The 22,293-nt window shown below is 47.0% G+C and overlaps 1 protein-coding gene across 1 annotated transcript in view; it reads right to left on the bottom strand.

Moving 5' to 3' along the window:
• LOC308040063 (D(1B) dopamine receptor-like) overlaps positions 1-8,890 on the bottom strand; it is a gene marked incomplete at both ends in the record, with an annotated part of 48,755 nt that extends 39,865 nt beyond the window's left edge. The window contains 7 exon segments of the mRNA XM_080343873.1: positions 574-696; positions 1,528-1,657; positions 2,753-2,887; positions 5,107-5,244; positions 5,315-5,483; positions 7,689-7,775; positions 8,855-8,890. Coding sequence (XP_080199999.1) covers positions 574-696; positions 1,528-1,657; positions 2,753-2,887; positions 5,107-5,244; positions 5,315-5,483; positions 7,689-7,775; positions 8,855-8,890 — 818 coding nt within the window.
• Positions 8,891-22,293: the final 13,403 nt, after the last annotated feature.

Below are 22,293 nucleotides of genomic sequence, written 5' to 3'. Positions count from 1 at the left end.
GGCTTCCAGGCTTCCAGGATGATGGACAATATCACACAGACAGCTTGGAGGGCCAAGAAGCTGTAAGGATAGAACAGCAAAGGTAACACATCCTAAAATAAATCAAAAAATCATAGAATAATGTGGTTGTCCTGACCCAGCAGGGCCAGTTCAGATGAGGTTTCTGGGACTTTGTCTCGTCACCTTGTGAACATCTCCCTGCAATTCCCCTACCTCTCTGGTCTCCAGTGTTTGAGCACCCTCGTGACAAAAAATATTCCCCTAATAAGATCTGGTTGGGAAATCACTTTCTAGGAGCACAGAAAATCATAGAAGAGTTTGGGTTGAAAGGCACCTTTGAAGGTCATCTAGTCCTACCCCCCCTGCAATGAGCGGGGACAAATCATGCTACTCAGAAGATTATTCCAACAGTAAAGCTCTTATAATTTTACCTCAGGTCTTGAAATAGTTTGTACCAGGTCTCACAACTGTTTGTACATTTTCCCACTGGCTCAGTCCCTGGAATCCCAGCAGCCCTCAGCACAAAAATGGATGATCCTGGTACTTACCGTGGCCACCTGTAGCACCACTCACTGGGCTGTGTCCGTCCCAAGGGACAGCCCCAAGCCCAGCCCTGCACCGGGGATTTGAGGTGAGCGGTTCAGCTTCTGCAAGAAAATGCTGTAGTTGTCCTTGTACTCGGACACCCACAGGTTCCTGTAGAGAAGATGGGAAAGGAGATAAGAAGGGGATCTGCAGTCTCTGCTTTGTGGACCAGGAGAGAAGACCCACCTCCCCTTCTGCAGTGGTTGACCACCCAGCCTGGAAGCTGCACGGAGCAAAGGAGAGCAGATGCCAATGGTGTGGGGGAGAGGGGGAACAGCCTGCCTCCATCAGGGGATGCTGTGACACACATGGCTGCTGTTGGAAACAATCTCCCACCTAGATCAACCATCACACAGCCTCAGTCTCCAGCCCACACATAATTCCAGGATCCTCGATCAAAATCAAGACTTCAACACAGAGCTGAAATACATGTGTGTGTGTGTGTGTGTGTGTGTGTTAAGGGGAGGTGGGGAGGATGAGGCAGCGGGGAGGAATTGCCTTTCCACTGAGAAATTAGAGTTCAGGAACAGTTTATGCCTGTTTATTCCCAGTGTGCGGATGAGTCACGTTGCAAACAGCTCCTGCCCTGTGTGATCTGGGAGAGCCCTCTCCCAGCTCATGGAAATGTTGAGACAGACGTTCCTCTCACCCCTAGCCCCAGAGGGACCTCAGCACCTTCTTTCCACAGGGACCAGGCTGTCCCAGGAGAAATTTCCCCTCTCCTGTCAACCCCACTGCAAAACTGTTCAAGAAAAGGCTGAGCAGGCCTTGAGAAAGGATTTGGCCCTGAGGGAATTCATTTTAGTTCATTGCATAACACGGACAAATATGCTTGAGAAACACCTGCCAATCCCAGCCATCTCCAAAGCCTCCCTTGCTCTACTCTTACCCTGTCCCCACTCCCACCAGCCGCCCTCACCCCCCAGCCCACCTCTCCCTTACTGGTTTAGGCGCTCATCTTTGGAGAAAATGTGCGATAGGCCCTTATTTGCTCTACAGCATCCACCAAGGGGTCCTGGTAAGCGCTGGAAATCTCTGTTGTAGGTACTTCTCCAGTCAGGGTCAAGGAACTCTAGTGAAAGAGAGTACAAATAACTGAAAGAATTTTTGGGGTCTCTAACTCCTGTATTCCACAGTCTGACTGTTCCCCCGTCTCCTGAGCCCCATTAGCTGTTCACACTTTCATTGCTCCTGTTGGAGCTACCACGACTGAAGTGTCAGCCAAGGGAAAATGCAATAAGAGCTTTTAGACAAGATTATTCAGCCCTTATTTTCTGGAGCCTTTTAAATATGATGGAAGTAGCACAAGGCAGATTTGTAAATATCTTGTGCTTTTCCCTTCTGGATATTGACTTGTCAGCTGGTATATATTTTCTCCTAGTGTCTAGGTTTTCTCTTCCATCATGCCAGAGCGATGTGTCTCTGCTTTATTTAAACAGGGACTAAACCAGGGAAGAGATCCAGAGTCAACTCTCAAGTGAGGACCATCACATCTGTTCTTCTCTTTTCCCCAAAAATCCCCACAGGAGATGGTTTCAAGGTATGTCCTACTTCAGAGAAGCCCCATCTGTATCTGGAGAGCCTGAGTTTGTGTTCTCCCGACTGATCAGATCTGCCTGTGGAGAAATGTGCTGCCACCTCCTGCAACAAAGCAGGGAGGACACGCGAAGAAGAGCTACCCATCCCAGACATTCCAGATTTTCTGTGTATTTTAAAAATTACACATTCCTGTAATGAGTCATTAGTGAAGTATTTTTGTTGTTTTCACTGAGGCGGAGATTACAGGTATTTCACAGGTGCACAACCGTGTCAGGCTGTTGATGCAACCCAAGTGGTCACAGCAGCAGTTCCTGTGCTGTGATGTTATTTCCAGGAGGCCACGTCAAGCAGGGATTCACTACATGGGGTGGCCCATACGGAAACTGGGTTGAAAGAAACGTTATTTACAATGCTCCAGCCTCTTCTGGAAGATAATTGTTTTTCTCTGCCCTGCTTCTCCCCACTGACAGGCAGATGGGTGTGAGGACTCTGTGGACCTTTCCTATGTCGTCCACCTTCCCTTCACCTTCCTCAGTCTCTTCCCATGGTAAATTGAAAAAACCCAAATCCAGGCTGAAGGTCATAATTCCCCCCCATGGGGCAGCTGCCACAACCTCCATCTCCTGACCTTCAAAATCGACTGATCCGTGGCTCAAGCTCTTGTTCTTCCGAGCATCGTTCTGCCTTGCCCAGCCCGTCTCCATGATGAATTGCTGGTAGGTGGCCCAGGTCGGGACCAGCTTCTGCCCATGCAGCAACATCCCTGAGAGACGGGAGAGAAGAAGAGGGTGCATTAGTCAGGAAGCATTATCCATTACTCACCCAAATCCTACCCTTGGGCTGGAGCAAGCAAACAACAACGTCAAGTTGGAGCCTCAGCTGGCGTAAATCAGGGGAGACCCATTCGCTTCAGCAGAGCTTTGCTGAGGTGCATCAATTTTGCATCGATTTGGTTCATGAAGTCAGCAGGGGAAGGATTTATGGTGATGTGAAGCAAGTGGAAGGAGCCAGGCTGTCTCCATGTTGCCCTGGAGTGCTAAAAGGAGCTGAGACACTCTGCAGGAGGTTCATGTATGAAAGGGAAGGACTTTGTGGGAAATTCTGTATTGTTGAGCTACACGGGAGCAGAGCAGGAAGGGAAAAGCCCACAGTAGTTTCATCATTAGCACAAGGCAGCTTCAGATGGGCTTGGCACAGAGATGCTTAAAGCCTTCAGATGCTAAGCAGAGTCTGAATGGACTGTCCAAATGGACACCTGTCCAAATGGACATAAATGCATCAGAGCTGCTTGTCCAGACTCTCCTTCTAGTGAGTGAAGAGAGAAAAAACCTGTCAGGATTATTTCACCTTGTCCTCAAGGTGGCATTTAAGCTACAGGAGACGGCTGTGTCTTTGCTCCAGACTGATCATGAAAGGATCCAGACACAGACATCCCAATCTGGGAGAGGTGAGCTCAGGGAACAAGGAGGACATCCCTGCTCATGTCCTCCCATTTGATCCTGGAGCATTGCTGAGCGATGCTGCCCTCTCCCCTCTCACGCAGGAGCTCACAGGAAGAGCTCTGCTGCTTTGGGAAGGTTGAGTATGTCTGGGTGATGTCTGGTGACCCGTTCCCCGACTTCCATCAGCATTTTAAGCCATGCAAGCAAGCTGTTAAATAGCATGATGGAGGACTGGCTTACCAGCACCTTTGCTGTATTTGCTGCCAGTGTGATGCTCAACAGAATCATAGAATGTCCTGAGCTGGAAGGGACCCACAAGGATCATCGAGTCCAACTCCTGTCCCTGCATATGACAACCCCACAGTTCACACCGTGTGTCTGAGGGTGTTGTCCAGTCTCTTCTTGAACACTGTCAGGCTTGGGGCTGTGACACCTCCCTGGGGAGCCTGTTCCAGTGTCCAGCACCTCTGGGTGAAGAACCTTTTCCTGATGTCCAACCTGAACCATTCAGCACATCTTCCTGTCATTCCCTCGGGTCGTCAGAGAGAAGAGATCAGTGCCTGTCCCTCCTCCTCCCCTTGTAAAGGCAAAGAAGGGCACTCAGGGTTGCTGGTTTGAACCACCCAAGTCCCTCTTGCTCAGCCACGGAATCCTTTTGTCTCCCTACACTTGTATTCATGACCTGCAACATGGGGTTAACTTCATCTCCCTCTATCCCAAAGGAGAGTCTCTAATCCCTTAGAGACTTTGCACTGTTGATGCCTTGATAGCAGGGGGTACTCATGCACCCATCATAGCTCTGTGGAGGTTTCTAAGATGCTGACTCACTAAGTCTGAGCTCTGAGCTGGCCTGGGTGCTGCACATTTCTGGTGACAGGGTGCTGTGTGCTCGCGCTGCTGATCCTCACTGGGATCAGCCCAAGCATCTTGTTGCAGGGGATCCAGAGGAGGCCACCAAGATGATCAGAGGGCTGGAACAGCTCTGCTGTGAAGACAGGCTGAGAGATTTGTGGTGTTCAGCCTGGAGAAGAGAAGGCGCCCTGGAGACCTTATTGTGGCCTTTTAGTGCTTAAAAGTGGCCGATAATAAAGAAGGGGACAGACTTTTTAGCAGGGCCTGTTGCTATAGGACATGGGGTGATGGTTTTAAACTAAAAGAGGGGAGATTCAGGCTGGACATGAGGAAGAAATCTTTGACACTGAGGGTGGTGAAACACTGTTCCAGGTTGCCCAGAGAGGTGGTGGATGCCCCATCCCTGGGGACATCCCAGGCCAGGCTAGACGGGGCTCTGAGCAACCTGAGCTAGGTGAAGATATCTCTGCTCATTGCAGGGGGTTGAACTAGTGACCTTTAAAGGTCCCTTCCAACCCAAACTATTCTATGATAAGGCTTTGCCAGGATGCTGCCACCTACCCGTGTCCAGCCAGCATGGACCATGAGTGGGGGCTCAGTTGGCAAAGACCCAAGCAGATAGTCCCTCGGGGGCTGGACACAGCCAAGCAGCCCTTTGTGAGCAGCCCACACCAGCATGGAGGGTTACCTGCTGTTCCAGCAGTCTGATCATCGGCTGGAAGACACTGGCAATAAAACAGCTCGTTCTTGGGCACAGCAAGAGCCTGCAGCTTCTCCAGTCTCTCTGCCTGGGGTCCTGCCAATGCGATGGTAGGGTAGCAGCCTTCTGCAATAGCAAGTTAGGAGTGAAGTAAAGTGCTTTCTCTGCTGCAAGGCTTTGGGGCTGAAAGTGATACCTTCTGGTTTCATGCCTCCTGTGTCATCAACATGACTGGCTTCGATGCTGGGTGCTGGGATGACTTGTTTCTCCTGACACACAACATTGTCACTGTAGGGAACCACCTTCTCCTCCTGGGGTACGGCAAACTCCTTGGCTTTTAGCTGGGAGTCTGCAATCTGCAGCTTCTGCAGAAAGAAATCCCATGTGATGGGACAGGCAGTGAGTGGGAAGGACAGTTGCTAAAGCATCACCGAACAGCACTACCTGCCCACAGCAAAGCCTGGGCTTTGGTGGAGTCATAGAATCATAGAATAGTTCGGGTTGGAAGGGACCTTCAAAGGTCACCTAGTCCAACCCTTGCCATGAGCAGGGACATCTTCACCCGATCAGGTTGCTCAGAGCCCCGTCCAGCCTGGCCTGGGATGTCTCCAGGGATGGGGCACCCACCACCCCTCTGGGCAACATGGGCCAGTGTTTCACCACCTTCATTGCAAAAAATTTCTTCCCCATTTTTAGCCTGAATCTCCCATCCTTCAATTTAAAACCATCACCCCTTGTCTTTTTGCAACAAGCCCTGCTAAAAAGTCTGTCCCCAGGGTCAGTACTCCTCGGGGACATAACAGCCACAGAGCAGTTCCATAACTGTCGGTAAAAATGCAAAGACTATCAGGGTTTCCTCTTCGTGCCCTTCTTATGGCTTTGGACTCTGCTGGGCCCTGGTGGACAGCAGGAGGGAGGGAGTGACCCCCAGCACAGTCAGCAGTTTGATGGTGGGAAAGGGCTCCAGGGTTTGTGCTGGGACAGGCTGGTGTGGCTGCTGGCGTGGCTGCTCTGGGGGTCTGCTGGCTCCAGCCTCTTAAACTGCACGCTGCAGCTCCATCACGAGGCAATTCCTCCTTTCTAGGGTCTCAGAATGAGCGTCTCCTGCTGTGAGCTCTGCCAGGCTGATGAGGCCAGCAAAGATCGTCCTTATGGGGTTTGTCCATCATTGGTTTGGACCTGCTCCATGGCTTTCTGTTTGCCTCTCAACCTCCAAGGACCCTCCTAGGGCTCCCCCCAAGGCAGCTTCTCCTTTGCCATGCTGACAGCAGGACAAGTTGAGGTTGCAGAGCTACGGGAGCTACCTATATTTGGGGCAGTGCTCCTCCTGAGGCATCTCCAGAGGGACAGGAGCCTCCAGGAGCCCACAGTGGGGATGGCTCAACAGCCAGTGATTTCTGCCTTAACCCAAGGAGCTCCCCACTTTCCCCTTGAGGGCAGGCTACTGCCCAAAATTTCACAAAGAAAAATAACCCTATATTTTAAAAGAGTTTTTATCCTCTTAAAATAAAACCAAACCCTAAGAGGGAAACCTGAGCCTTCCGAATACCTCATCATCATGCTACCCTGTGGGGACAGGTTTCTTCTGCAGGCACTGGGAGTTTAATAAATAGGCCATAAGGAGCCAAAGGGAGCTGCAACTTGAGGAAAGCAGACACATCCCAGGTTCTCCCTTTTTATCTCCCAGACTACAGCAGGACCTCCACAGGAAGTATGCAGCCTTCAAAAACAAGAATTAATTAAAAAAATAAAAAATATAAAAGAGAAAGGAGAGAGGAGAGGGTGGCAGCAGTGCCCGCAGACAGCCCCTCTGCCCCAGCAGGCACTTCTACACAATGATCTCTCTGTTCTTGTCCCCCCCTTTTCCTCCCCAGCCTGAACTTGTTTTTTTTTCCTCTCCTGTGAGCATACGAGCCCAAAGCACTTTAGCAAGCGAACATGCCCCCCGCCACTTCTCCGCAGTGGCCCAGTGCAAACTGCAGCTGTCCCCACCGGGCTGCCACAAGCAATTAAGCCAGGGCAGGCAGAGCGAGGTAAATCAGATTAAATAGCTCAAGGGGTCGCTCGTACTGCAAGGAGATTAGAAAAAAAACCTACAACTTCAGCTTCCCTGCAGAAGTCTTCTTAGGCCTGTGTCAGGGCAAGGAGACATCTCCATCCCAAATGCAATCTCCCTCCTCAAGGCAGTACTGGGATGGGTCTAATCCTGACACACTCCATCAGCCCCACGGGGAGCGATACGAGTCCAAGGCTCAGGCGCCGGTTCAGCAAGCAGTCATTAGTGCCCTGACTTAATGAGTGTAATTAGCATCGCCCGCCCCCAAACAGCTTTACCGGAGGGCGTGAGGGGGATTTCCCGCAGAAGAGATGGGGACACAAGCCAAGGGCATTTGGGCATGATGTGACCTGTCGGTGGGTCACAGAGGTGGGGACCAGAGCAGAGCCTAATGCAGGTGACACCCACATCTCCTGTCCCCTCAGCACCAATCCTGTCCCCAGCTGTCCTGTAGCCACAAGAGGGGACCTGGCACCACAGGCTAAAGAGGCAAGCGAGGAAAAGCTCACAGTACCTGTATGTCCTTGTCACTGAGTGACTTCTCAGGCCACTCATAGTCTCTCTTGTACGAACTCCTGTACATGCCCAGTGACACGTGAGGCTGAAATGAGAGGAAGCAAACACAACGAGCTGCTAGGACTTGAGGGAAGCCTTCACAAGCGGTGATACAAACCCAAAATGCTCCTGCATAGCTCAGGAGAGGTTGACCACAGCCTCTGTCCCCTGGGCCACCTGGGCCAGTCCAATGGGACAACCCCTTGCTCAGCCAAGCTCTGAGCAGGGTGGCCAGGAAGGTCCTACGCTCTTTTGTCAATGGTCTGTGGGGCTCTTATTGTCCCATGGTGTCCCTTGCAACAAACACCTTCCTCCTGCCATTCTCAAGCCTCCTCTGACTGCTCAGATGCCCCAGGCAGAGCACTAATATAAAGCTGCCGAAACACTTTGGTCAGCTGCTGAGGTCCAGTGTCACTCAGGTTAAATCAGCATGTGCTTCTGTCTTGCATTTCAGTAATATTTCCCATGTGCTTATCACATATTTAAAAGTTAAGTGCTGGCTGATTTCAAGGCTCACTCTGCAAAGTGATCAGAGAAATTACAGAGGAAAACTCTGCCAAGGGATATTAAACCAGTAATGCCTGCCCTAACACTGAAAATCATCACAGTGCAAACTGATGGAGATAGGGAGAGGATTTTAGAGAAGAATAACTATGTGTGTGTCATGTTCCCTGTGCTCCTCTCTCGGCATCCACCATGGGCACTGCTGGCACTGGGAAAATGAGTGAGATGAGCCTTCAGGCTGACCCAAGAGAGCTGTTTTTATGCTAAAGCATTAATGTGCTAACTTGCCAACGCATGACAGAGGCTGGGGGAGATGAGATTGCATGCAGTAATTGGAGGTGTTACTGGGATCTCCACTGCTACACCAGCACATCCAGCACAAAGAGGTGGCTTGGCCAGCCAAGGCACAGGTCTGCACTCCCTTGCCAACAATGTCATCCTTTATGGGCAAGAATATATTTTATAGTTTCATTCCTTTTTCCCCTCTGAGCTTCTCAGACCAGTGACAGCATTTGGCCAGAAGCTTGTTGTCACCAGCTCCTATTATCTTCCCAGCCTGGCTGACCTTGCAAACCCATTACTCAAACACCAGTGAGGATGAGAGTCCCGTGTGCACCTCACCTTTGAGAGTGTTGTTTTCTTCATGGTGTCCCCCATGGTGAGCCAGGAACCTGGACCAGAAAAGTCATTCAGTTAACAAACAGCAAAGGAGAACCTCTCCTCCACATCACCCCACGGGATAAGGGATCTATCTAGAGACCTAGAGTTAAGTACTGGCAGGGGGAAGGGGATTCGGCCGAGGCTGTAGGACACCTCTGTAACCCAAATTGGCAGCTGGAGTATGACTGCTTTCATCCAGCTTCAGCAACGCAATATATAGCCATCCTGCCCAGCAACCAGTATATATGGAGCCGGACACCTCAGAGGATGCAGCTTGGAGAGACCCAGCAGGGAAGAGATGGCAGCACCCACCACCAGCAGCCCCAGAGCCAGCTGGGGGGTGAACATGGGTGTCCCCTCCTGGAATAGGGTACGTGTGCAATGGGAACCACCAGGCTCTGCGTGGCCACGGTGTTTCCAGGGGCAAGGAAAACCTCTGTCCCTTTGTGAGACACCTGCACTCCAGAACCTTGGTGGGCAGGCCTTCCCCCTACATGGGTGAAAGCTTCTTGGAGGAGAAGTCACCCCACAGTCACAGCTAGGAAGCTGCTACCCGCTGTTTCAGCTGCAGCCAAACATGTCGGGGACATAATGGCAGGAGAGGGACAAAGCCTGCCCTTGTGAGCTCTAAAAACCTCCCCAGGTCCTGCTAAAGAAAAGGATGGGAGAAAAAGATGGGGAAACAGGAGGAAAGGACCCGCTTTGTGTGTGCGTGGTGGAGAGTGGAAGAAAACAGCATTCTCACCTCGGTGCAGGGAGGAAGCACTGCAGAAGTCAGGCAGGCAGGGGTCTCTGCTCGGTCTTGGAGGGTGTCAGAGTACACCTGAGCTGTCCCATCCAGGTGCTGCAGCCCCCTTCCTCTGACAACCTGCAACATAAGTCAGCAGGGGATGCTCAGATTTAGCCTTCTGTCCCACAAATGGACAGGAACAGCAAACCAGTAAAGAGTATTTAAAGTATTAAATAAATAAATAAATAAATAAAAAGTATTTAAAGACTCTTTAAAAAATGTCAAGCATCAGCCAGGTTTGGAACCACCTCATCCAAGACTAATCTCACCTAATTTTAGATGTTACAAAGAAGACGTCTCCCTCTGTGCTGATCCTTCCTGGCTTGTTTAGCCCAGTTCATGTGACCCATGTAGATAGGTACTTGGGGATGAAGTAAACTGCTTTCTCCGGAAGCCTGGGTTTGGTCAGCTTCATCTCATCCAAGAGTCCAATATTTGCAGCTACACATGAGCCTGGATGTCTGTTCAGAAACAAGGTTCTTTGGCACTACAATAATGCTAATAGTAGTAAATGCCGGTAAAGATGCATGGGTCAGAAATATGATATCTTGGCTCCAGGATCCTCCACAGAGGAGACCTGATTATGGACCTGGGTTCACAAGCACCATCAGAATGACTTGAATTTCTAGAGCTATTTCTGTTTTCACCCTGTCACACATCAGTTCATAACCAGAGCCCGAGGATGCAAACACTCTGGCAGGGGTCGTGTGCTGCCAACACCTCAGCACTGGAGCCAGGCAGAAGGAGGAGCCCTTCACCCCCACTGGATTTTATGCAAATTAATATTAGAATAAAAGATACAACAAGGAAAGAAATTATTTCCAGAAATGTGAAACTCTCGTGTTCTCCTGTGCTTATATTAACGGGATTACACTCCATTTCCTTCTTAATACAGCTAATGCTCTATGGGAAGCCCTCAGGCCAGGGATTAAAGCACTTATTCAATTAATTAGGAACAAACTTCTACCTTAAAGTCAAACACACAAATATCAGTAAGCCCTTGAGAGTGTCTTCCTTCCAGGGCAGGGAAAAGGGATCCTATTTCTGATGTAAACGAAACCAAGTCTACACTCTAAAATTACCAGGACTAAAATTAAGAAGATTCATTTTTAAAATACCGATCTTCTGTAAAGCAGCACAGTAAAGGAGGGATGGGGCCGTGCCCTGGAACTCAGCCTCTGAACCCCCATCAGTTATTAATACAAGGGGAGTAGAATCAGGTTGTACAAGACTAGTATAAATGAGATTCAGTTTTAGGTTGTACCATTAGCAACTGGCTCCAAGCTGCAGGCAGAGCGTTGTCTGGATATATTTGAAGTTAGGGGTGAAATCCTGGCCCTGCTAAACTCAAAAACTAAAATGCTTATTCAGTAAGTTCTGAATTTCACCTAAGGTGTCTGATTCATTACTGAGATAGGAGACAATTTCCAAAATCTGGCTCCGAATCCTGATCTTCCTTGATGATGGCTTGATCCTTCCGTCTTCTCGCAGGCACAGCTCACATGAAATTAAAAGGCATTTTGCCAAGATAGTTCATGCAGGAGCAGCCCACTATTGCTGTGCAGCTTCCCATTTCTGCTTCCCAACTACCAAACGATGAGGCTGATAATTACCAACATAACCCCAATTAGAAGTGGGTAGGAACCAAACTCCCAGCTCTCAACTTCTACCTGCAAGAGAGCTTATCTGCCTACTCATTGCTAATTCAGATATGGAGAAAAAGTAAACCAGCCACGTGTCATTTTTTTTTTATACATAAGGACTTCTTTTAAACTTCCTTCACAGATGCTTGTAGGCTGAAGTACTGTTCCCTCCCACAATACCAACTCCCTGCAATGATCCCAGATGTCTCTGAGCCTCTTGACACAAGGAAACTGAGCAGAAGGATGCTCCTGCACGTCAGATCCCTCCCCAGCATCCCTGGACACAGTGCTCAGCATGGGCTGCACGTGACAAGCACCGGGAGGGAAAGATCCAGCTGGAGTGAATGGAAATACTGTGTTGGCTTCGAATAAGCTGGAATCACCCCTTCCCTATGGCACTAACCACCATGAGATCATTAAGACTCTGTTGCGCTACACAAAGCAGCACCAAGCACTTCAGTGTTATCTGTGAATCACAGCCACGGGGTTGCTCCGTTATTTTTGCAATCCAGCAGCTTTTCCTGTGCCTTTTCCTCCCCACCTTCCCCCAACTAAATACTTTCTATATGTTTTGCTAAAGCTTCCCTGCCCTAGGAGCTCATTGAAGAGGGTTCACTGTACCCTGCATGGGTCCTGTCTGTGCCACTGACTGCACAGCTCAAAGAGATAAGCTAATGCCAAAGACCAGCACTGTGTTATAAACATCTGCAGGAGAAAAATGCTCTTCAATACCTGGTTTATTTTCACAGTTCTCCAGAAAGGTGATGGCTAAGATTTCCAGGGACGGGAGCCTAAGCTAGGTACCTGAATAAAAGTGGCCCTGTTTCTCAAGGCAACGATAACCCCAAACATCGAGGGAGGTTTTCAGAGGGTGCTGGTGCTTTTGACCCCTCCACATCATGCTGTGTGAATGGGTATAACACAATCACAAGAAGACATCCAGGACCAGATTTTCAAGGGCAGGTAATTCTGGTTTTTTAACAGCACCTTGGGAGAATTTTCTAATGGGGCCTAATGTGTGATAGCTGAGTTCAGGTCCTTTAAAATCAGATGGGAAGAATTTAAATTAGAGTCAATGATCTCAATTATAACATTAAACAATGAAATTTCTGTACCTAATCTGTGGAGCTCCTTCCTAACATCCTGCTGGACATTTCCCTGTGCTTAGAGGTACCTGTGTGCCTCTGGAAGAACAATCTCATAGCCTCAGTAAAACTGCAGTAGCATATGGGATGTGACACAGAGATGAATTTCACCTCAATTTGGCCCTAACTTCCCCTATTTGCTGTTTTTTGGTGGGTTTTTTTCCTGCTTGTGAAATGGTGCTGTGTAAGCCTTGCTCTTGCACAAGGTACTGTGCACTGGGTACCAGCAGGGTTCAGGTGAACCATCTCAGCTCTTAACAATTCAACAGAAGAAAATACAGCCGGGGAGGACATACCTCCTTGTCAACCCAGCTCTTGACAAGTGCTCTTTGGGCTAGCAATAAGATTCATTGCCCCCGCGAGGATGTTGAAAGAGGGAAGCGATGGGTAAGCAGGACCCCCATCGCGTGAAAGAGGCAGAGTGTAATCTGCGTATCTCCATTCGGGTTATCACCACGAGGAGACAAAGCGCAAAGGGGTGACTTGTCTTCAAGGGACGAGTGTTGACAGCGCATTCTGTCAGCATGAGGTCAGCCAGCCATTTGGGTCTAAAAACATGAACTTTGGTGGCAGTGCAGCAACCCAGCAGCCCAGCATGGGAGGGCTTCCCGTGGAGTTATTTCATGCTTCTCTCTAGTTTTCTTGATAAATCGGTGGGGGCATGTATGGCACATTGTGGTGAGAAATAAGCAGCATCCTTCAGGCTAAATCTGAGGCACCTGTAGCTCTCTTCCAGCCAGCTAAATGACTTACAGGACTGAGCCCTCAAAGCTAAACTCCTTGTTGCACAGACGCTCCTTTCTGCAGAAGGGCAGCTAGTGAACTCAGTATTGGTGTCCCAAATCTTTGGGTAGTTCTGCTGTAACCTCCTAAAACAATCAGCTGTTTGCTCATGGTTCCCCCCACAAAATCATCCATCAGCAGAGGATGGCTGAAATCTCATCACTGTCTATGTGATGTGTCCCGTGATATAAATCAATGCGTATTTATGCACCTGTGTAAGGCAAATACATATATGTATTGTTGGAGAACCAAAATCTGCCCATTAATGCCATTGTTTAAACAGCCCTTTAACCACATCACTTTTCTCCTCCTTGGGTTAAGTTGCTAGAGGTGAAAAAGCCCTTCCAAAATGGTTTTCACTCACTCACTCAGTCCAAAGTAAACATGCCTCCGGGACCATTATGTGTATCAGATATCCAAGGCTTTGTTAAGAGCTTGCCTGTTAGGTGAATTCTGCTTCTCGTTCTCTTTGGAAGGAGAAGGTTAAAATTAGAGATAGGCTCACATGAGGATGGCAGAATAGCACCGAGTGTTACAGACACATGGGAATAACAGGTGAAATTCAGCACAATGTACACAAGCATCTCAAGTCTTGGAGAGGCTCTTGATGTAACATAACTCCAGTTACAATATGAAATTGTCTTGACTTACGCCTGTCATTTGGAATCACATTCACCACAGATCTCATGGAAGACAAGAGCCTGACATTTTCCCCAGCATATAGAGCCCAGAATAACAAGCACGAGCCTTTCCTAACAATAAATACAGGGGGATTGTGCACTTATAGCATGTCATGGAAAATCTTCAAGCCATATGCCCACATGTCTGCACAAACTCATGGGTTTCAGATGGCTGGACTTTCCTTGAGTGTCACTTCGCAAATACAATCACACCTACATCTCAAAGACAAGTTTGGCACGATAAGGACCACTCCAAATCAGCTCATCTAGACCTCATCCACTACTGACTACAGTGAAGAGGAGCCTTGCCATTGACTGCACCAAGGTCTGGACTGGGTCTGCAACTGGGAGATTCTTCCCACTGCAGCCCTTAGCTGTTCAGCTGATCTAAACTTGTCGGGAAGAATAAAGCAACCACCTGCTTCCAGTGACAGGAAAAGTAAAGCAAGATCAAACGCTAGCAGGAGGAGAGAATTCAAGCAATGCGAGAGGTGGTTGCATGCCATTTCAGAAGTCACCTTTTGCCTTTGATCTGTGCTTAGACAGTGGGCACCTCCTGGATCAGGTGGTCATTGGAGAAGCGTGCCACCAAAGTCACCTCACCTTGAAGTCTCAAGTGTTTGCTTTCCCGGAGATCCTCCTCCTACTTCCGTCGCCATGTAAAACATCTGCCCTGAGATTTCCTTTAGAAAAAGCAATTAATATAGGTTAGGGAGCAGGGACCAGGACTCATGTCCTCCTCTAATGCAGGGATCATTCACTGCAATGAAGCTGAGACTGCGCTTTTATAACTGTATTATACACGCACAGGTAGGTACTCTAGAGATCAGGAGGGAGTTATTATAAAAGCTGTTATGCCAACAAAAAAATAGCCCTGACCCTGAAGAGCTTACAGTTTAAACACACAAGACAGGTAAAGGACTTTGACTTGAAGGATTTTAAAGACGAAGCGCTTGGAGACAAAGCAAGCTGCAGATCACACAGAAAATCTGTGCAAAACAGTGAATAAATCCTGCTTTGCTGAATCCTCATTGCTCCTCAGAGTGCTGCCTCGTATTTGCTAACAAAGCCTTTGTTTTAGCAGCACACTTTGGAGAAATAAAATACTCTGCAGTTTTAATGCAGCGAGCGCATGCAGCTACCGTCTAAAAGGAGAGCTCTACAGCAGATGTGCATGCAGATATTTGACAACACTAGGCATGCAATAAAATAAACCCTTTGCATTTAAGTTGTTGATACCTTTGGTGAGTGCTAACAAGGGGCAGAATCATGGTGAAGCAAGAGCCTGGTCTCAGGTTACCCCATAAATTGGTTAAGGCTGCAGAGAGGATTAGAGTCCCAGAGCCATCCTAAGTACCGAGATGTCATTACAGCAAAATCAAAGGTAACCACGGGGCTTGGCAGGTAACTGTCAACAGCTATGGGAAAGAGCCAGCCCGGGAAGGAGCTCCGTGTCAGGATGAAATTCAGCCACCTTTATTTTCATTTCAGGTGAGGGGTCAAGCAGAAAAGCTATCCCCAGAGGCCTTTATTTACAGTTTTCAAGGGAGCGGCTGATGAAGCATTTAGAGGAAGAAGGATGAACCCGCTTGTCCCTCGCTCCCAGAGCCCAGCCCGATGACAGACGGAGGATGCTGTAATGGCACGAGAGCTGGGAAGACGCCTTTTATGAATGAAGCAGCAGTGGTCCTAATGAAGCCGTTAACAAAACTCCCAGTGGCTTGAACAGGGACAGGACTTCACCTGTAATATTTGCAAGGAGACCAAGATCATCCGGTCAGGACACTTGCTATCTGCAGTGCAAGAGCTCACTCCCAGCAGTGATAGCAACCGCAGCGCCCCATTAGCAGATTTCAAGGCATTTCTTCAGCCTGAGGTTTCTTTCACATTTCTTCTCTCCATCCTACCGTGGCAACCAATCTGAATTTCTAGAAACCCACAATATGTTATTTTTAAATTTGTATTCCTAGACATACAATTCTCTATAAAAACCTTGTGAGGCTTTTGTGTTTCTTGGGATCTCCTGTTGATGAATGAATGTGAAAGCTACAAATAGTTTTGTGTTGTTGAGTCTAAGTAGATACATCCATGCTGGAAAAAACACCAAGGACTGTTCTTTGGCCTTAATCTCACATCCACACAGCCCAGCCAGCACTCCCCATAGCACACCGGTCCCATGCTAAATACCCACTGAGCAATTTATAGCCTCTTAGACATGCTTGGGCACGGTAGAGTACGGTTAACACCAAAAAATGCCTGGCTCATGCTAATAATTTAACTTTATGGACTACTGCAGGTCACTGGCTGGGCCTGTGACCTGGTCTGGTTTAATGCAGCAGTGGAAATGCAGCCTGTGTGTAAATACTGGGCATCCAGTATTTTGCTGTGTCGCTGTGAAGTTAATGGTAGGTGACGTGCAAGGGAGTTTTAAGACCTTACAACTTCAAGCTGACCAGCACAGAGCCGAGTGCTTCCTTCCCTGCCCCAAAATCCCCACCCAGAAAACAAAAGGTGAAATTCCTCCTTTTCCACTCAAACATGGGAAACCTTCCTTCACCCTCCCTCCTCCTTGAAGACCTAAACCCTAACAGCAGCCAGTTTTGCAAGGGTTAACCAGTGTGAAATGAATGTGGAGAGACAGTCCAGGAGCATAATCACTTATTATTTTCAGGTAATATGCTTTATCTCTGACTAATCTCCTCATCTGGAGAAACACTCACGGCAGACAAGAGCCACCGAAGTTATCTCTGATGATGGGGCTCTACGGACTGCTGGCTGCGAGGGACCAAGGCCAAGGAGAGGACTTCAATTATGGCCTGAACTATGCTCTGGTAGCTGAAAAGCCATTGTTTAATCTACTAGAAATCATCTATTTTAGCAGATAAAGGGATTACATGGGTTTTCTTTTCCCCAAGAACAGCATGTTATTCCAACTACTAATGGAACACTCGGTATTTAATTAAAGAAAAAGCAACACAGGCATCAACATCACTTCTGGGGAAATTCAAATTGATTGTCACCCTTTGATGCTGCTCAATCACCTCTATCTCACTCACCCTTCCTACAGCCCAGATTAAATCATCTGGTTCTCTCCATCCTGCACATTTGGTGATTTGATTTTCTTTTCTTTTTGGGGATCTCATCCAAAACTTTGGGACTACGCAATGTGAATTCACCACTCTACAGAAACCTCCTGACTTGTAAAAAGCCAGATGACCCACCAAGAGGAAAGTGTAGAAATTTCAGTTGAATTTTGCCCTTTTTTCCACACACTTGGTGCTGGTTGCTGTCTGGCAGGGCTCTGTCTGCCCAGCCCATTAGACTGATCCCATATCACAGGTCCAGTGTTTGGAAACCCAAAGTGGCTTCATTGCTCAAGGATGAACTTCAAACTGCTGCACGCGTAAATCTTGTTTCCCCTCCCAGTTCTCTTGGCTTTGCCATCTCCATTTTCAGAGAGCTTTGCCCTTTATTTTTTGTGTCCCACAGACTAATGACCACAGAGGACAGTTACAAGTCATTCTCAAGCGCTGCACTGTGTTCAGCAAATACAGACTCATTTCCTCATGTCATCCACCCCTCCAGGTCCACAGACTGCAGACTCAAAGGGTCTACGAAGGAAGATTAGGGAGTAGCAGCTTACAGAGGCAGGTGTAAATTCAGTACATAGGTATGCACACCTCTGTTGAGAAAATTGTAAAGAAAAGAAAAAAGGCAAAATGAAAACAAATAATCTAGTTTCTCCTACCATCAGCATCTTAATCCTTTTCCCTTTACCAAAACAAAGAACAGAGTACCTTGAAAGCGGTTATCCAGGCATCAGCCAGAATCTCCTCACACAGATGACTGTCCCTTTCGTAAATCCTACTGCTGACTATTTCTGACATGGACTCACAATCTGTAACATTTCCTTGCAAAGACTAGCTGTTTGTTTTTGTTTTGCCTTCCTGACCATCCATTTCTTTGCACATAGGCCATGGTCTCAAGGTCTGCAAGTCCAAGGACAGGAACCTACTGAGTAGTGTGATTTTTTACTATCACGATTTGTCTGTGCCTTTTCATGACTGTTTCAGACGATCTACGCCCATGTGTACCAGCTACATCCTCCTTCAAATCTCTGTAGAGGGATCTCTTGCTGTCCTGTGTGGTGAAATTTCTCAGATAAACGGCGTGGTCTATCTTGTCCACCCTGCTGCTACCTGCCTGTGCAGTTCTCATCTCTTCTCCCTTTCCTCCTGGTCTTCATCTAGCCCACGCCAATGTTTGATCTGCATCATTCATCACCGGACACGGCAACCTGGCTTGGCACATCTGATGAACTGGCACCACCACTGAAGATGTGATCATCCTCAGGCTCGTGATCTCCTTGTCTGACTTTGCCCAAAGTCCTTGGTGGCTGTAACTCCATCCTTCACTGTCTACAGGCAGCTCCAGAAGTTGCTGCAAATTATCAAGTCACTCTGTCTGCTACCAGGCATTGTGCTGAACCAGTTGTTCAGCTTGCTCTTGACCAGGACTGCTGACCTCACCTCTTCATAATGTTTTCAGCAGCTTCTTGCACATATCATATAGCCCTAGGACACTCCACACACCTATTGCAACACACCGGGTCAAATGACTTTTTGAAATTGTGCAACTGAAGTTCTTGATATCTTCAAGCTTGCCAGTGACCAGCCTCTTGCACTGTCCCTCTCGCTTCGTGGAAACTGAATCCACCTTCTGAATCCTCCAGCAAGGAACACAGTGAGAAATTTGCTTAGGTATCAGGAAATGCACAGAATTTGGAAGGTTATAACTGTGGGAATTTACTTACTAGGATCCACTTTTCCTTGTTCAGGGGATCTTTTCTTCCCTGATAATATATAATTGCCTCGCTGGGTCAGTGACCCATACTACAGACCCATCAATCCTTTCTCAGCCACTCAGATTTCTTCAGTCTCATGACCCTTTTTTTGCAGCCTCTGCTAGAAAGATTCTTCTTGTCATCCTGCTCCTGAAGCGTTATAATCTCCCAAACACTGAAAATCTCTTCATCTCTTGATCAGTGGTCTGTAAAGACCCTGGTAATAGTTCACCCATCTCTTCACCCTGTCCTAGCAGCAGGGAGTTCTCTTCAACATTAATGTGGTGAAGAACACACTAGTTCTTCCTTACCGTCAATTATAAAAGACCATTTTGACGTGGACTTTCACAATGATGTTTTAATGCTGTCTTGCTTTATAAACCAACTCTCCTTGACTGCCCTTGCTATTTGGCCTCTGTCCACCTGTGCATACGCCTGCTCAGGCGGTGTCTTTTCACCTACACATTCTTCTTAGCGCTGGCCAGGTGGAGAACATCTTCCAACACCCAGGCTCAGTGGCTGCCTGCTTTCTTTCTTGCCAAGTCATGTGAAATAAATGTTGTTGAGACAGATGATGAGGTTATGACTACAAAAGACCACTGTTCCAGGAGATACCCATTGCTTGCTTTTCCTCTACTTGCTGATTTTGGTCTTCCTAAATGCCAATCAGAGTTTTTCAGCTCTGCTGCCTGTTTAGTTTGCACTTGCACCTCTTTTTGCATACAGAGTCTGTAGAGGTTCAGGAAAGCCTGCAGACACTTGTCATGTTTGCTCATGGTTTGTATTGTCTTTGCCAGTCTTTGGCATGTGCCAATCAGTCGCAAACATCAGTCACTGGCTACATGATGGTTCACTCTCATGGTATGGCTTAGGCGTGCCTTGGCTGGTAGCAATATCACCTGAAATTCATCAAAGAAATAAAGGATATTCTTCCTCAACACCTGTCATGGGAGTCTATATGTCTAGAAGTGCTATAGAACCTGTTCCACAGCCCTAAACCGAAGCGCTGTTTCCTGAAAGGTGTCAAGCCTTGAGTTGACATGGGTTGTTTTTTGCTGGTATTTGTTTGTTTGGTTGGTTTGGTTTGGTTTGGTTTATTACTGTGATTTGTGCTGATGCCTTTCTTGTGTTTTCCACCACTGCCTTAAAACAAGGTTTTCCTATATGGCATCACTACCTTGTCTGTCCACCTGATTTTCAAAAGACGTACACTATTACATTGGTACATCTCTAACTTGCTAATTAGCAGTGAGATTTTACCCAAAGTGATCTCAGATTCTTGTTTCTGTTGGTCAAAGTATCTAAATTAACCAAATAACCTGCCTGGCTAGTCACTGAAGCCTGGACAGAAGTATCACTGTACAAAATAAAGCACAGTGCAAAGACAGCAAACCAGTTGAGGAAAACTCTGAGTTTGGGGCTGAAGAACAGTGTAATGTTCAAGGCAGGACTGCAGATGGGAAGTGGGAACATGGGAGATCACTGTGGACAGCCCACATGCATGCAGAAGGATCCAGGCTAAGGTTTCTCTTATCATCTGTGTTCTTTCAAGTATGTATTAGAAAAAAAATTTAAATTGGTGGAGAATCCACAATAAGTCCTAGTAAGTTCATAGGATCATAGATGTTCTTATAATTACGCACGACAGTAAAAAATGATACCTTGGATTCAATGAAGTTGCACACAAGGGTGTTCAGAGCTGTCTGAGGTTCCCTATGATATCTGAGATGTCTGCAGTGCCTGACAATACTGAAACAGTGCCAGTGGGAGACACTGGAGACTGGAAAGCACCTCAGATAGTCCCAGACATCTGAATTGAGACCCCTTTGTCTGTCGTGCTTCAGCTCTGACCACTGGTTCCTGCTACAACTTTGTCCTTTGTCCTCATGCTTCTGCTCTTTTGTAGGTATTTACACACTGCAAGCAGGTCATCCATCATATTCCCCTCCTGCAAGCAATTAAAGATTGTTCCTTGAGAAGGTTCAAGGCTTAGCTGCATGTTGTGGGCAGTTGTATCTTCTCAGGAACGTGGTTCCTACCAGTTTTGCTTGATGTCCTCTAGCTCTTGTATTTGACTAGATAGCAAACAACTTCATCCCTGTTACCCTACCCTGCTACTCATGATTTCATAGGAGCTATCATAATTTGACACAGTACCAATATCAAAGTATTATAATTCTTTACTCCTATGCCTCATTCACCCCAAGATCACAACAAGGAACATCCGATTATTCAAAAGAACCACAAAAACATTTTAGAAAAGTATTAATTTCCGAGATGGACTCCATCACATCATCATTCTCAGATTTTTTTTCCTAAATGTGTCTTTCTGCTTCTTCATATCAAAATACACTCTGGCCCTTTCCTCCCCATTGCCATCTGGAGATCAAGGTAGTTCTGTGTCAGTGAACCGTGCTCTTCATTATTGAACAGTCTGTAGCCCCAGTTTTCAGCTCCTACGCATTCAGTCAACAATGATTCTTTATTCCCCCCCGCAATCAGTTACAGAAACAGAATAACGAACCATTTTCAGCAGGACTTCCCTGCGAAGAGACTCAAGGATTCATTTTTCACAGTGATGTTTGGAGATCTCTATTTAACCAGTTAGATCCACTTAACGTGCAACATGTTGTTGTTATACATTTTTTTTTTAAATCCACTTCCAACACGGTATTATCGAAACACTTTCCAAAGTAAGTTACATCAAGGGTTGCTCACTCTTACCAGAGAACAATAGCAAATTGATTTGACAAGGCCTGTTTTCTATATACACACACTCATTTGCATCAATTTCATTGCCTTCCTTTAAGAATTCATTAAGCAAGTGATGCACTTTTTTATTTGCATTTAACAGTGACAGGCTGACAGGCTTAGCATTACCTAAATAATTTTCCCACTCCTTTCAAATAATAAGCCAATATCAACTTTTGTAGTCCTCCAAAATCCTTCTGGTATCTCAAAATAAGAACTCAGCATTAATGGCCCACACGATATGTTCCTGGTTCTAAGAGCTCTGTGAATTACCAAAAGTGTCTGCTCATAAAATGTTTAATTTATGTGGTTGCTATTTAACATAAACCCTCATTATTAATGGAGCCCAAAATGTTCTTTCACCAGCACCTGATCATAATACACTCTCTGATTTTTCCCCCAGACAAACATGGATAAGAAATATTACCTCAATACTCCTCCATTGTCTCGTGGTGGTGCTGATGGCAGCTCCCGTCTTTCTTTACAAATAGTTCTGATTATTTTTATCTTAGCTGACCATAAATTTATATTCTTTTACTCCCAGTACTCATTCCAGGGCAGAAGTGACTTATTCAGATGAATTAAGACCAAAATGTATTGGTCTTTACCTTACTCTATAGGAGTGATCACTGTAGGGAATCCAGCCCAGAGCTCCAAGTTCCACTTCAAATATCCCATTACACGTTAAAAACATATAAAAAGCACAAATATATTGCTTTATTTCAGCCCATGTCATCTTCTCACTTTAAGCAGGAGGGATGAAAC

This window comes from Nesoenas mayeri (assembly GCF_963082525.1).
Source record: "Nesoenas mayeri genome assembly, chromosome: 4".
Taxonomy (NCBI): Eukaryota; Metazoa; Chordata; class Aves; order Columbiformes; family Columbidae; genus Nesoenas; species Nesoenas mayeri.
The sequence above is the reverse complement of the archived record's forward strand: the minus strand, read 5'-3'. Positions and strand labels throughout refer to the sequence as shown.